We start from the raw sequence: 14,539 nt of genomic DNA on the forward strand, positions 1-14,539 counted from the left end.
CTTAAACGAATAAGTGCAAAGTTTTCCGACTATCTTTATATATATTACTTTAATGATTTATTTGCCATGAATTATTTTATTAAAGTGATATATATACGGTTTTCAGGAAAGCATGGCAAGTTGCAACTGATACTCGGCCTAGTCCGGGCTAACACAACGCACCAGGCCGCGAGGGTTGCAAAGCCTAAGTCACCTCGGCTGCGGGTGGGATTGTGCTAGGGAGGACCGGTCGGGAAGTCTGCAGCTTCCGTCCCTCGACCGGATCACCTCGGTGCAATTCCGCAAGTGGCGTCCTGTGGCTGTCCGATGGCCTTCGTGGTCATAGTACGGTTCGGGGGCGTTACAGGCATAGCCTTGATTGTACTGGACAAAAGGCTTCTGTTGGACCTGGTTGTCTTGAAATGCAGATGGGTAGGTTTGGTCCTGAGGATTGACAACATTCGGGTTTCGGTAGGACAGATTCGGATTCGGCTTGTAATTGTTGTACCCTTTGTTGTAACCTCCTTGGTTGTTGATGTAGTTAACATCCTCTATCTGTACAGTCTCCCCATCTTGTTGTAAAAACTGCTCTTCCTCTTATATAGCATGAACATGCTGCTGCTGGTTGAGGAGCTTATCGAGCTTGTCATTGAGGGTTTTCATATCCCTCTTGTACTTGGCGTCTTCCTCTCCAGTATATCGCACATTGCGATCGTACTGCTCATTGTAATTCCCATCGGATTGAGCCAAGTTCTCCACTAGGTCTCAACCTTCATCAACATCCTTGTTGAGGAAGTTACCATTACTTGTGGTGTCCAGCAACATCCGTATATTGGGGACCACTCGTCTGTAAAGTGTACTAAGCAATGAAGCATTACAGAAGCCATGATGAGGACATCTGGTAGTGTATCCCTTGAAACGTTCCCAAGCTTCACTTAACGTCTCATTATTCTTCTGAACAAAGCCGGAAATGTCATTTCGCAGCCTTGCGGTTCTGGAGTTGGAGAAGAATTTGGCCATGAATGCCTTCTTGCACGCTTCCCAAGTGGTGATGAACTCCTTGGGGAGTGATTTCTCCCAGATGTGTGCTTTGTCTCCCAAAGAGAATGGGAAAAGCCGGAGTTTGAATCCATCCTCACTAACTCCATTTATCTTGGTGAGGCTACAGAGCCTATCAAATTCATCCAGATGATCCAATGGGTCCTCCATTGGCAATCCATGAAAGTTGTTGCTCTGTATCATCTGGTCTGGATGAGACTACTGTTGATCTCAAAATTGTTGTTCTGGACAGCAGGTGGCACAATTTCATTCCATTAAGTATGAGTAGATGGAGCATCTCCTTCTCCTATGGTTGTCCTTGCTGGAGGAGTTGGTGGACCGTTCTGATTGTTCATTGTCTCAATGATTGCTGGTTGCGGTTGTTGAACTTGTTGTTGTCTGAGTAGCCTTGGTCTGTCGATGTTGTCGATGAATGGACTCAAGTTTTGGCTACCTCTGGATCGTGTTTGCATGCACAAATGGGTGCCCGAGTGGGTACACGAAAGTCAATCCGATCCAGGTGATTGAGTAACGAGTCGGGTGGGTGCTTGGGTTGTACCTGATATTCAAAACAAACAAAACCGAAAGCAAACAAGTCAGATTCCAAACCAATATAAATAAAAGAACTTGATCTAGCAAGTGCTGAAATCCTAAACATAGCAAAATAAATTCAACCAAATGGCAACATCGCCAAATTGATAAGCGGATTTTCACCCAAGGTATCAATTTCCTTTGAAGTTGTAGTACAAAGGGTTATCAATCCAAATGGTTATTTATGCTAGCAGGAAAGATGCAATCAGAACAATGCAAATCAAGCCAAGCAATTAAGGGTTTTCTCTAACAATCCTAAAATAATAAAAGAAAATAATATAAACAAAGAACCACACAACCTAAGCACTCGATGCAAGCATTCGAGTACAGGATTGGGTGGGGTGATCGGGTAAGCAAAGATGGCATGAACACCTCGAGGGATTACTCGAAACAGGTGATCGTGTACCTGTTCGGGTAAGGGATCGAGTGATGAATAAAAATGCAAGCGATTAAAATACGAAAGCTTCTAAGGATGGGGTAATCGAATCCTAAGTGTTCCTAACCAATACAGATGTCTTACATGCCTCAACCAAATCTTTCCTACACAATGAATCTCTAATCTCTAAAATCTTGTTATAACACTCTTTTGATAGAAAAAATCAACCTTGATCACTCCCCTACCCAACTCTCGTTGGAGAAACATGACCAAGCATACAATAAGAACCGATTCATTATTGTCAGTAAACCCCTTACTCATATAATCTCTTAAGCTAAGTGAGTAAACCTCTAGCATTGGTTGATTCAAGCATTTCATCTACACCTCTCGGTGGTAAAACACCCTAGATCTAATCTCACCCTCTCGGTTTGTTGACAGCATTAAGAACACTAATCTAGAAAGAAATCTATTAAATATAAACAATCAAACTAAGACATCCTCACCTATTAAGAACACAAAATCATCTATCCCATCCCTAGAAACTTTACTACACTACTCGGAAATAATAGGAAGAAACATAAAACCAAATATAGACAAAAATTGCATTGTGATAAACGATAAAGTATAGATGTAATAATACAAGATAAAAATCTAAAAAAATGATAAAAAGATATGAAACAAATCTTAAAAAAAAGTGAAAAGAGTTTTAAGTCGCTCAGTTCTCTCTCAGAAGCTCTTGCTCTATGGTTTGAGGGTCTGCGGCATGCTCGGTTGCGAGGAAGGAGAGGAGGGGTTTATATATGGAAAACACTTTTGACCTACCTTCCTGATGTTCATATATTTTACCCTGTTTTCCCTTAGAATATTCACATCTTTTGCATCTTTTGCTATCCATTTTGACCATTATTGCATTACTTTAGGACTGATCATGCATTAGAGTATAGTTGCATTGCATTTGCATCTTTTCATGTATAAACAGGTGATTTTGGAGCCTAAGGAGCATGGAAGCAATGCTAAAGAAGAATGAAGCTATCAAGAGAGGAAAGCAAGGGAGTTAGAGCTGAAGAACCAAGGTCCGGAGTTCCACTCGACCGCCGTCTCGACCAGACACTCGACCGTGTGCGGAGATGGACTCGACCGAGTGGAAGATGCACAAGAAAAGCCAACTCGACCGGTCACTCGACCGAGCACCAGGTCGAGTTGGCCGAGCCGCCTAGCTATTTTTTCTTTTAGCAGTTTTAGGGCTTCAACTCCTTTTTCTATATAAGGCCTTGTACCCTTCAGCCACCAGAGAGTCCAGCTTTTTAGATATTCTCAAACTTAGTATTTACCCTTTTGGGAATTATTGCTTTTTGCACTTTTATTTTCTTAGATCTTGTACCTCCTTGAAGGAAAAAAACAAGATATTCTTCATATTTGTTGGTTTCGTAACTTTCAAAATATTGAGAACTCGAGTTTGATTCCTTCTTCAATATTGTAGATCTTTGCTTTATCTTTCTATTGATGCAAGTTTCGGTATTTTCTGGGTTTATGACTTTGTTGTTCATCATGTGTGCTTGTGAGTAGTTGCTTAGGATCTTGAGGATGGGTTAGGCTGGATTGTGTTTGAGGTTTGGTTGATTTGGTCAAGCTTGATTGTTTTAGATCTCTTCTAGGCTAGATGTTCTTAATGCTGATCCTATAACCGAGAGGGTAGGGTTTGATCTCAAGCCTCTTAGCATCACACCAATGTCTAAGGTGCAAAGATAAGGCTAGATCTAGAGATTTTCATTAGGCATGCTAAGAGATTAGATGTCTTGTTTGATTTTTGACTATAAATGATATGTTGCTTAATGCTTGCTTGTATAAGTTCTTTGCTTTGTGAGAACAAGTCTAGAAATATATGAGCTTGATTGTTTTTGCCATGAGAGTGGATTAACATGTTCTAGGAGATCATTTGTCTAGACATTAGCTCAAGTTGTTTGAGATCTGTTGACCAAGTTAGATGACCTCAATCATTAGTCCAGCCCATGAATCCCTCCTCAAGTCCTTCCTTGTTTATTGATTTCTTAGTCTTAATCATGTTGTTTGGTGGTTGTTTGATTCGCTTTTCTATTGCTCTGTTTTGCTTGCATTGCTCTATTTCTCGCGTTTGTCCAGCTCGACCCTGTACTCGATCTACACTCGATCGAGTGCTTGCTCGAGATCCCCAGAATTCTTGTTTATGCTTTGTAGTTCTCCTGCTTCAATTCCTGTTTCATTCTAGTTGCATTTCAGTAGCATTCACTTAGTATCCTGTTCATTACTTGCATTACCATAGCTTCTATTTCAGTTCTTGTTTCATCATAGCTTTGATAAGTCTGTTCTCTTTACATTTAGCATCTATCTTAGTAGCTTTTACTTTCTGCATTTTACATTTCATCAATAGGTTGTTAGTGACAAACATCCTTCACATTTGGCTTGACTTAGACATATATGCATATCCTGATTGCTTGAAAACACTCATTAGGATTGACATCTCTTATACTACAACAGCATAAGGGTAATTGAAACACCTTACACTCAACCTCTGCACCATCACCTCACACTTCACATACATACACCACTACCACACAAAAAAAGCTTGTTTCACTTCCCAGTCCTGCCCGAGGGTCTGCTCAATGGGGTACATGAGGATAAGGTCGGGTTACTCCTCGGGTAGATCTTCGGGTTGTTCTTCCTGCTCTTGGATCCTCCTCGATCGTGTTGGGGTTCAGACTGTTCTTCCAGCTCGATGGCTCCTGCGGATACATGCTCGGGTTCGTCCTTGTTTTTCCCCATTTTAGGCTCTTAAGCACCTGTTTTCATCCAAAGTGTGCAAATGCAAAAATGCAACACTCTAAATGGCCTAAAAGTGAACTCTTATAGTTAATAACCTAAAAATGCTAAGTTAAGGGTATAAACAATGCAAAATATGGACAAAAAAGGATGTTAAAAACATGTAAATTAGAGAGTTATCAAACCTGATGCTCAGCCTTCACTAGCTGACGCACATCGCACCTCGCGACCCAACTAGCTACATCCTTCTTCATCCCGACCCAGTGATAGTACCTCTTGAGATCACGGTACATCTTAGTCGCTCCTGGATGAATAGAAAACTTGCTCGCATGAGCCTCTCTCAGAATCTCTTGCCTCAACTCCTCATCCTTGGGCACACAAACCAAATCGTGCACCAAGATTGTACCATTGTCCGAGGCCTAATACTCTGAATCAACATCTTTTGACGCATTTACCAGCCCCAAATCCCTCTCTTGAGCCAACCGCACCCTACTCAGAAGATCTGCTCTATCAACTGCCTCCAAACCAACGGTTCCTGAGACACAGCACACAACTCAACGTACCGATCTCTCCTACCAGAGACTCCATCTCATGCTTCTGTGCCGAAGCTACCCTCTTCCGACTCAATGCATCTGCAACCAAGTTAGCCTTACCAGGATGATAGGCTATCTCCAAATCATAGTCTGCCACAAGTTCCATCCACCTCCTCTGTCTCAAATTCAACTCAGGCTGAGTGAATATATACTTCAGACTCTTATGATCTGTAACACATGTACTTTTGCACCATAAAGATAAGATCTCCAAATCTTCAGGGCAACGACTACAGCACCCATCTCCAAATCATGAGTAGGATATTTGTCCTCATGCTTCCGTAACTGCCGTGAAGCATAGGCAATCACCTTCCCATGCTGCATCTACACACACCCCAAACCAACTCTGGATGCATCAGTATAAACCATATAGGGTTCTCCATGCTCAGGCAAAGCCAACACTGGCGTTGTAGTCAACATCTTCTTAAGGCTTGCAAAGCCCTCTTCACACTCCTCTGACCAAACAACAGGAACATCTTTCCCTGTCACTTAGTCAACGGCCGTGCTCTGCTCGCAACCCTTGTACAAACCTCCTATAGTAACCTGCCAGACAAGGACTCCTGATCTATGTGGCATTCTGCGGTCTAGGCCATTCTCTGATAGCCTGAATCTTCTTCTGGTCTACAGAAATTCCCTTTGTAGAAACAATGTGACCCAGAAAATACATCTCACGCTGCCAAAAACTGCACTTGCTCAACTTAGCAAACAACTTCTACTCCCGCATCGTCTCCAGAACTGCCCTCAAATGCACTGCATGCTCTTCAGGACTCTTAGAAAATACCAAGATATCGTCGATGAAGATGATGACAGACACATCCAGAAACTTCTGAAACACGCTGTTCATCAACCTCATAAACGCTGCTGGTGCGTTAGTCAACCCGAAAGGCATAACCACAAACTCATAATGCCCATACCTCGTCCTGAAAGCCGTCTTCCTCACATCTGCCTCGTCTATCGGTATCTGATGATAACCCGACGCCAGATCTACCTTGGAGAACCAAATAGCACCCCTCAACTGATCCAAAAACTCATCAATCCTGGGAAGAGGGTACTTATTCTTCACAGTGACCCGGTTCAAACCCCGGTAATCAATACACAACCGGAAACTCCCATCCTTCTTCTTGACAAATAACACCGGCGCTCCCCATGGTGATACACTAGCTGCTTCTTCAGCTCTGCCATCTCTGCTGGAGTCATTCTGTAAGGAGCCTTGATAACAGCTTCGTCCCCGGTTCCAGTTCAATAGTGAAAGGATCAGACCGAGATGGTGGTAATCCCTTCAATGACTGAAACACTTCCTCAACAATCTGAATACCGCTAACCGTAGACTTTCCCACTGACTTTGGCATTGATATAGTAACCAAATAAGCCTCACGGCCCTTCTCGATCATCTTCCCAGCCTGAATGGTCAAGATCACAAGACTCCTCGAAGTTGGTCTAATACCCTGAAAACCAACTTTCCCTCCTGGACGCTCAAACTCCACCCTACCCCGATGGCAATCAAATGCACCATATGCCGATGCAACCAATCCCTCCCGACAATAACATCATACAACTCCACTGGACTGATAAGCAAATCCACTGGCCACGACTCTCCTGCGATCTGAATATCAACTCCTCTAGCTCGTCCAATAACTCTCAGGAACTTGCCTCCCACAACTCTGAAAACTCTTATACGCTCTCCGGGATCCCCTGTGATTCTCGCGCTCACTGTACACTTCGGAGTAATGAAGCTATGAGAAGCTCTAGAATCAAACATAACGTGGGACTTAAACCCGTCACCAACAAGGTCCTTACACAAACCTCATGTGTTGAGAACCTAACACTTTATCACAGGAAAAACATAAAATGTAAACCTACTGAAAATCTCAAAGTTTAAGTACCAGAAATTATACCTGTGATCGCCCCGGCACTGGTTCCCCCAGTCTCTGCAGTCCTGTACACCCGTGGCGCCTGCTCAATCCGTGCCACCTGCTGACCTCCCGGCTGCACCTGCTGCAACGCTGCCACTGCTACCAGCTGCAACTTGGGACACAAGGGTCTGATGTGCCCTGGCCCCCTGCAATGATAGCATACACGAGCTGCTGCCGTCGGAGCACTCCTCTTGGGACAGCTAGCAATCTTGTTATCTTTGCACCCACACTTGAAGCAACGCGTACCACTCCGCGTCTGCATAGCCTCCAACCTCCTCTTGGTTCCCTGTGCAGGCTTTTCGCCCTTGCTAGAACCTCCATAATGCTGAGCCTTACTAGGCTGAACTGCTGGACTAACCGTCACTGTTGTGCCTGGATATCCTCCTCAATCTCTGCTGCAGTCTCAACCAGCTCTGCACGGGTAGCATAACTACGTCCTCTACAATGGACCCTCAAGTCATCACGAAGAGCCCTCATAAACCTCCTGATCTGGGCCTCCTCAGGCTCCATAGCCCGACCCCCATAACATAGAAGTCGACTTAACTCCAAGTCCAGCTTCCGCACTGACCGTGTCCCCTGCGATTACTAAAGAAACTGCACCTCCAACCAATCCAATGCCTCTCTCGGAAAGTAGTTGTGGTTGAACTCCCCCACGAAGTCAGCCCAAGTCATCTCTCTCTGCACTCTCCTAGCAGCCACTGATCTCCACCACACCTGAACATCACCAATCAAGTGGTGGACCCCTATGTCCACCCAAAACTCCTCAGGACATCTCAAAGTATGGAAGTTACGCTCCACACTCGTCCTCCACACATCTGCAGCTGTAGGATCTATACCACCCGAAAACCGCGCAGTCTCGATGCCCTTCATCTCCTTGAGCATGGACAAATAACGTTCAAGTGCTCCTGCATCCGCAGCCACTGGCTGTCCCTCCTCCGCCACCACTGGTGGCACTACCTAAGCCTGAGCCGGTACCACAGCTGGCAACCGCTCCAACAACTGTGCTTGCAAAGCCGCAAAATCAGCTCCAGGGACTCCACCTGCTAGTACTCCCACTCTTGGGACCCTAGCATCACCGGCTACTGGAGCATCAACACCGCCCCCTCCAGCCACACTCATGGAATCCTCCTGGACACCCTGCGACTCGCCAACACCCTCAACTGTCACACTCTGGTCCGCAGTCTCACTCACTGCTGGGCCTCTGCCCCTACCACGACCACGTCCGCGTCAACGACCACGTCCGCGTCAACGACCACGTCCGCGTCCACGACCAGCAACAGCACCATCTCTAGCCATCTGCACTACCATGAACATAAGACTAAGCAAACAATTTCTATTATAACACAGAAACATAAAGTCACCATGGAATCACACAGTAGGCTCGAAGAGGATGTTCTCGGACTTCATGCCACACATAATTGACTAACTCACATAATCAATCAAAGCATACAAAATGCCAAACATTTACAGCACAAAGCCTATTGAACCCAAACCTAGAACCGTAAGGGCTATGATACCAAATAGAAACGACCTGACCCATTTTTTTATATAAATAAATAATAATAATAATAATAATAATAATAATAATAATAATAATAATAATAATAATAATAATAATAATAATAATAATAATAATAATAATAATAACAACAATAATAATAATAATAATTATAATATAATAATAATAATAATAAATAAACTACAACTAGTGGTCTCATTCCCACTAGCCACCTAACCATAATCACAACCAATAGCGAAATAACAAATACCAATATCCAATAAATCTCCAATAATAATCCAAAATTCACCCAACAGGAAACATAGAACCAGCAACATTGCAATGTTTCTAATGACCCAACTTTAGCAACCTAGCAATGCCAGACAACAACCAATCGAGTCCCTAGAACATCCTCCTCTTTATTGCCTTGATTTCATGATCACACTTTGCCTTTACCTGCACCACAAACACAAATTGCAATGCATGAGTATTTTATAAACACTCAGTACGGCAATCCTCCCATCTACTGGGCTATACACACAAGCAATAGAGACATCTCTAACCATCAACCAACAATAACCAATTAATAATAACAAACCAGGACATTGCATCGACCGACACCAAGCATGCATCGACCAACACTAGTTGGGGTTGCGTCGACCGACGCATGATATGCATCGACCGATGCTCGCATTGCATTGACCGACGCATGCTCGACATAGCACGAAAACCCTAGGTTTTACGCGCCGTCCTCGCACTTTTATCGACTGACGCACAAATTTCATCGACCGATGCAATGCCGAGCATCGTGTTTCCACGAAGCTTCTCGCCGGATCTTCATTTCTACAACCACAAAACTCGATCCCAAGCCACAAGAAAGCTTCCTAACGTCCCAAATAACAATCTAACAAGTCTAACAACACATAGCAAGCAAATCAAAGAGATCTCTAGCTTAGATAAGCCATCGTCATGCACTTACATTTGCCAAGACGATTCTGAACCTCAAACAAGCAAGAAAGCACTTCCAGGAAGCTCCTACAACGATCCCAGCTACAGATCTCTACAGGAACAACTTCCAATCTCCCAAACTCCTCAAGAACACTCGAGAACACTTAGGAAACATTTTCTCTCTTTTCCATCTCTCAAAAGCCGCTAAACACGACTAATGAGACAAAACTCGGGTTAATGGTTTTCTTAACCCAAAACGCAGCGTTTAACTTAAACTCGTCCGCAGAAAACCAACCTTGCATCGACCGATGCACATAGTGCATCGACCGATGAAATCCCTAAATTGGAATTTCGGTTCGCGGATGTTACAGCGTCCATCCCGTATATTTTTAAGTTTAGTATGGGGTATTACATAACCACTTAAAAAACTGCATAAAAATTCAATATCATATTGTGCTATAAAGAAAACACAAACCAGCTAATTTCTCGCTAAATAAAGCAATAGGTCGTTGACGTTGACTCAAGACCGCACCATCCCTGTTTAGAAGCGTCACAATGAAGTTCAAATACCACAAAAAAATGACGGAATGCTACAATTGGTACTGAAACAAGCTTCTCTTTCACAAGTTCAAATATTGTAGTTGCCTTTGTAGTCCACAAAAATGATCCATCTCGAATATAATTTGTAATAGGCGCCATTAGACAACTAAACTGTGGAACAAATCGTCTATAAAAAGATGCTAGTCCATGAAAGCTTGAGTCTCAGTTAATGTTTTTAGAAATGGCCACAAACGTATGGTAGAAACTTTGCTTGAATCCACGGCAAGCCCCTTAGAAGAAACAATGTATACCAAAAAATGTACTGCATCATATCCAAATTCACACTTCTTTAACGTGGCATAAAGTTTATCTCTTCGTAGAACACATAAGTGTGTCACGTGAGCATCCCAAGTCAAACTGACAATTCAAATGTCATCGAAATAAACAACGACAAATTTACCGAAAAAGGTCGAAGATATTGGTTCTTAACTCGCATAAACTTGCTTGGTGCATTTGATAATCCAAAAGGCATAACAAGCCACTCAAATAGACCTTCACGTTTCTTAAACGCAGTTTTCCATTCATCACCTTGTCATATTCTAATATGATGATACCACTCTTCAAATCTAATTTTGTAAACACCTTTGCAGAACCTATTTGATCCAATAAATCATCAAGTCGAGGAATGAGAAAATGATAACATACTGTAATTTAATTGATCACTCGACTATCCACACACATGCACCAAGATCCATCTTTTTTTGGTATCAATAATGCCGGCACGGCAAAACCTTTAGTAAACAATTCTTCAACTTGGTTATGCAACTCTTCATGTTTGGTGGGGCTCATTCTGTAGTGAGGTCGATTGGGGAGAGAAGCATCTCGAACAAAATCAATACCATGTTGAATGTCTCGCAATGGAGGTAATCCTGGCGGGAGATCAGTGGGAAAAACATCTGAAAATTTATTCAGTAACGGTTGTATAACTGGAGAGATAAGCCCTTGTCAAGAAGATATGGGAGTGGTGACTAAAATAACAACCATACCTGCCTCATGCATGGCTGTCTATGGAGTGTTGGAAGTAGTAGCTCTAAGATACAGCCACTTTTACTTTTTACTTCTTACTTCCTTAACATGTCCTTACAACCACAAAAGCATATTTATACTACCCTTACTTATCTTAACCTACTTGTTTTTCCATCACCCTAAAACCGAGGCCCATTACACATAAGGCCTTAATTGAGTTTATGGCCTAATGGCCTTTTACTTGTTTTCATTATTACAAAACACAAACTCTCATTGTCGTGACTCTTCTTCTTCTTCTTCTTCTTCTTCTTTTTCTACACGATCACTTCTTCCTCTTTCTCCCTCTACATCTGCTTGTGAATCTCTCTGCTCCCAATTACCTTGGCACCTTCTTCCTCCAGTATCTCTTGTTCCTTATTGAGCAAAGGATCAACTTCCAACACTCCCTCTTAATCCTTTTGCTCAATCCCCAAAATTTGACATAAGAAATTGATTCCCTTTGTTTCTGAAGCTTCTTTGATTTGGTTCTTCATTTCTGGTCCTATGCCTCTTAGAACATCAGCATATCTCACTGGTAGGTTCTCTTGCTCCCTCATTGTCTTTATTTTTCCAATCTCATCAGATTTGATATGACTCTTCATTTTTCCGGATCTGGCCATTGCCTTGATTTTTTTCACGCTCTCTACAACTTTGACTGAACCTTGATTCTTGTTCTTGTTCTGCATGTACTCTTGCAAGTATTGCAAGTCATCGATCCTTTCTGCAACATCTACAAGACTCACAGGTAATTTAAATTGCTCCCTCATTGTTTCATTCTTCACCTTTGTAATCTTGATTGAGTTTGACCCAGTTTCTTATTTGTTTCTCTTCATGACCGATCCCTTGTACTCGTCATGAGTTTCTGCGATTTGAGACTTCTTCTTCTCCATGTGGGTCTGATTGCAAGGCGACTCATCATTCTCCAAGTATCGTAAGTTTGGGTTCTTCTTTCTTATCTCCCTCTTTTCCTTGTCTTTCATAGCTTTAGTCTTCCTCTTGCTTTCCCTTTTATTTGCTCTTTGAATCCGATTCCTCTCCATATTCTTTAGCTTTTTCTTCTCTCTTTTGAAGTGATTCAGTTCTCTCTCTTGCAGGTACCTTTCAGCTGAGACATATGTCGGACCTCTATCTCCCTCATCCGGTTCAATGCTATTCACTTTACTGCACACCAGCATTTTCTTTGTCTTCTTATGATCATTACTCTTACAGTGTTCGACATCAACCGTCTTTTGAATTTCAGCTTCATGTTTTTCCTTGTGAGAAAATATTTTTGACATCGCTGCAGAGAGTCTCCCTCACCTCAGGTTCTCTATCCTTTTTCAGTAAGAACTTTCCCAATTCTGCTTTTGTAACATCTCCAACCTCTCCCATAACCGCTTGTAAGCTTTTGCTTGTAGTCTCCATACTTGGTGAGATGTTCTTCCTCTAGTTAGTATCCTCTTCACACAATGGCTTGAGACTCTGAGCTAAGTTTTCGTCTGTTGGTTTTTCTTCATCTTTCAGCATTGTGTTATGGTTCTCTGCTTTCAGGCTTATCCCCTTGGTTCTTTCAACTTTATCACTTTGTTTAGTAGTTGCAGGCTCTAAGCATCCGACTTCACCTTCATTCTCTTTAATCGGTTGTTCAATAGGTTGGTGGTATGTCATCCTTTGAAATCTTTGAAACCATTCACTGTGATTGTTGCATTGCTGCATATGACTTGATTCCCCTACTTGGATGTCCTGGTTCATTGTGGGGCTTGTTACTCTTTTAATCACACAATGTGACACTCGTTCTTCATTTTTCTGTAGGCTCTCTGTTTCAGCATTTCCATAGACTTCACCATGACCTCCAGGTCCAGTTTCTACATTCCTCTCTGATGTCTCTCCTTGCTGTTTTTCTTTTTTCAATTTTTGGAACTCAATTGAATAGCATCCATCTGTCATGGGTGCTTCAAATAACTTCTTCCCTTCTTGATTAGTGATTATGCATCCTGATGAGTTGAACATCATCCCGTAGCCACTCTTCATCAGTTGAGGAACACTTAGCTAGTTGTGTTTCAAGCTAGGTACGTAAAGAACATCCCTTATTGTTCTTTTACCAGTCTCAGTCATTACAGTGACTGTACCTTTTCCTTTAGCTTGAATAACTTCATCATTGCACAACCTTACACCTCTCCTAATGTTTTTGTTCAACATAGAGAACCATGGTTAATGGAGATCCTTCTTAAGCCATTGTCTGCTGCTTTCAGAGTTATTTCCAATTGCTTATGTATGCTTTGTTTATCTACATCCTTGAACCGTTTAACAGTTTCATTCATGGTTTAAGTTTTTGACTTTTTAATTTGGTTGGATCTCTGTTTATTATGTGATTCTTTAGTGGTTAATTTGCGATGATCTTCGACTCAAGTTGGAGAATGATTTCATGAAATCTCTTCAGGATGAGGTAAATAATACATTGACTCTTGCTTTTGTTTTTGTATCATTTTGTACAATTCTCAAATGTTGAATTCTTTGCCTTCTACCTAGGCTATAGAGAGTGGTGAACTGGAGGCTATCAAGCCTTTGCCTTGGTACCCTAATAATCTTGCTTGTCATTCTAACTTTTATGTATTATTTCAGCTGCTTGAAATAATTCATGAATCATCAGAATCAGGATCTCTACCTAATGGAATGGTTTGTTAAACTCTATCATCTTCCATTCATTTTGGTTGATAGATAATTTGTTTGTTTCTAATTGCTTTGGTTGATTCAGGTGGTGGTGAATGAACTGCAACAACAACGATACTTTGTCCAAAGAAGCATCTGAGGTTAATCATCATCTGAGTTACATGTATATGTTCTAGAACTTAGAAGTTTGTCTCTATTTTTTGGTGATGTTAGTTTATTTTAATTAAGATTTTTATGTAAGACTTTATGTTATGTAAGACTTCATTTTGTTAATGTAATAATAATTTTATGTATGTTGGTGATTTTATGAAATAAAAATATTATATATATATATATATATATCTAATTAAATAAATTCTGCAAAATAGGATTCAAATATACAAATTATAAAAATTTATATACCAAAAAAATAATACTAATTTTGTGTTACCATAAAATGTATTATAGCAGTAATCGAATGCTATAATATGAAAATGCTATCGTATGTAGGTATTTATTATAGCATGTCAAAAACGCTATTGTATGTGGGGGATCTACCATGGCTGCCGATGTCACA

The 14,539-nt window shown here is 41.6% G+C and overlaps 1 protein-coding gene, 1 long non-coding RNA gene and 1 other non-coding gene across 3 annotated transcripts; 2 read left to right on the plus strand and 1 right to left on the minus strand.

Annotated features, from left to right (window-relative positions):
- Positions 1-859: 859 nt before the first annotated feature.
- LOC147933122 (small nucleolar RNA R71) lies at positions 860-966 on the plus strand. The gene has a single exon (XR_015576748.1). It is a non-coding gene; the product is annotated as a small nucleolar RNA R71 (small nucleolar RNA).
- Positions 967-10,469: 9,503 nt separating this feature from the next.
- On the minus strand, positions 10,470-11,328 carry LOC147933123 (uncharacterized). The gene is made up of 4 exons (XM_087477305.1): positions 11,316-11,328; positions 11,061-11,225; positions 10,730-10,922; positions 10,470-10,686 (listed from the first exon to the last, which is right to left on the minus strand). Exons 1-4 carry the CDS (start codon positions 11,326-11,328, stop codon positions 10,470-10,472), a joined length of 588 nt encoding a protein of 195 aa, XP_087333431.1.
- A 2,176-nt stretch (positions 11,329-13,504) lies between these two features.
- Positions 13,505-14,230, plus strand: LOC147933124 (uncharacterized). Its single transcript, XR_015574152.1, has 4 exons — positions 13,505-13,585; positions 13,694-13,759; positions 13,936-13,989; positions 14,069-14,230. It is a non-coding gene; the product is annotated as an uncharacterized LOC147933124 (long non-coding RNA).
- Positions 14,231-14,539: the final 309 nt, after the last annotated feature.

Source organism: Camelina sativa, chromosome 12 (assembly GCF_030686135.1).
Source record: "Camelina sativa cultivar CO46 ecotype springtype chromosome 12, ASM3068613v1".
Classification (NCBI taxonomy): domain Eukaryota; kingdom Viridiplantae; phylum Streptophyta; class Magnoliopsida; order Brassicales; family Brassicaceae; genus Camelina; species Camelina sativa.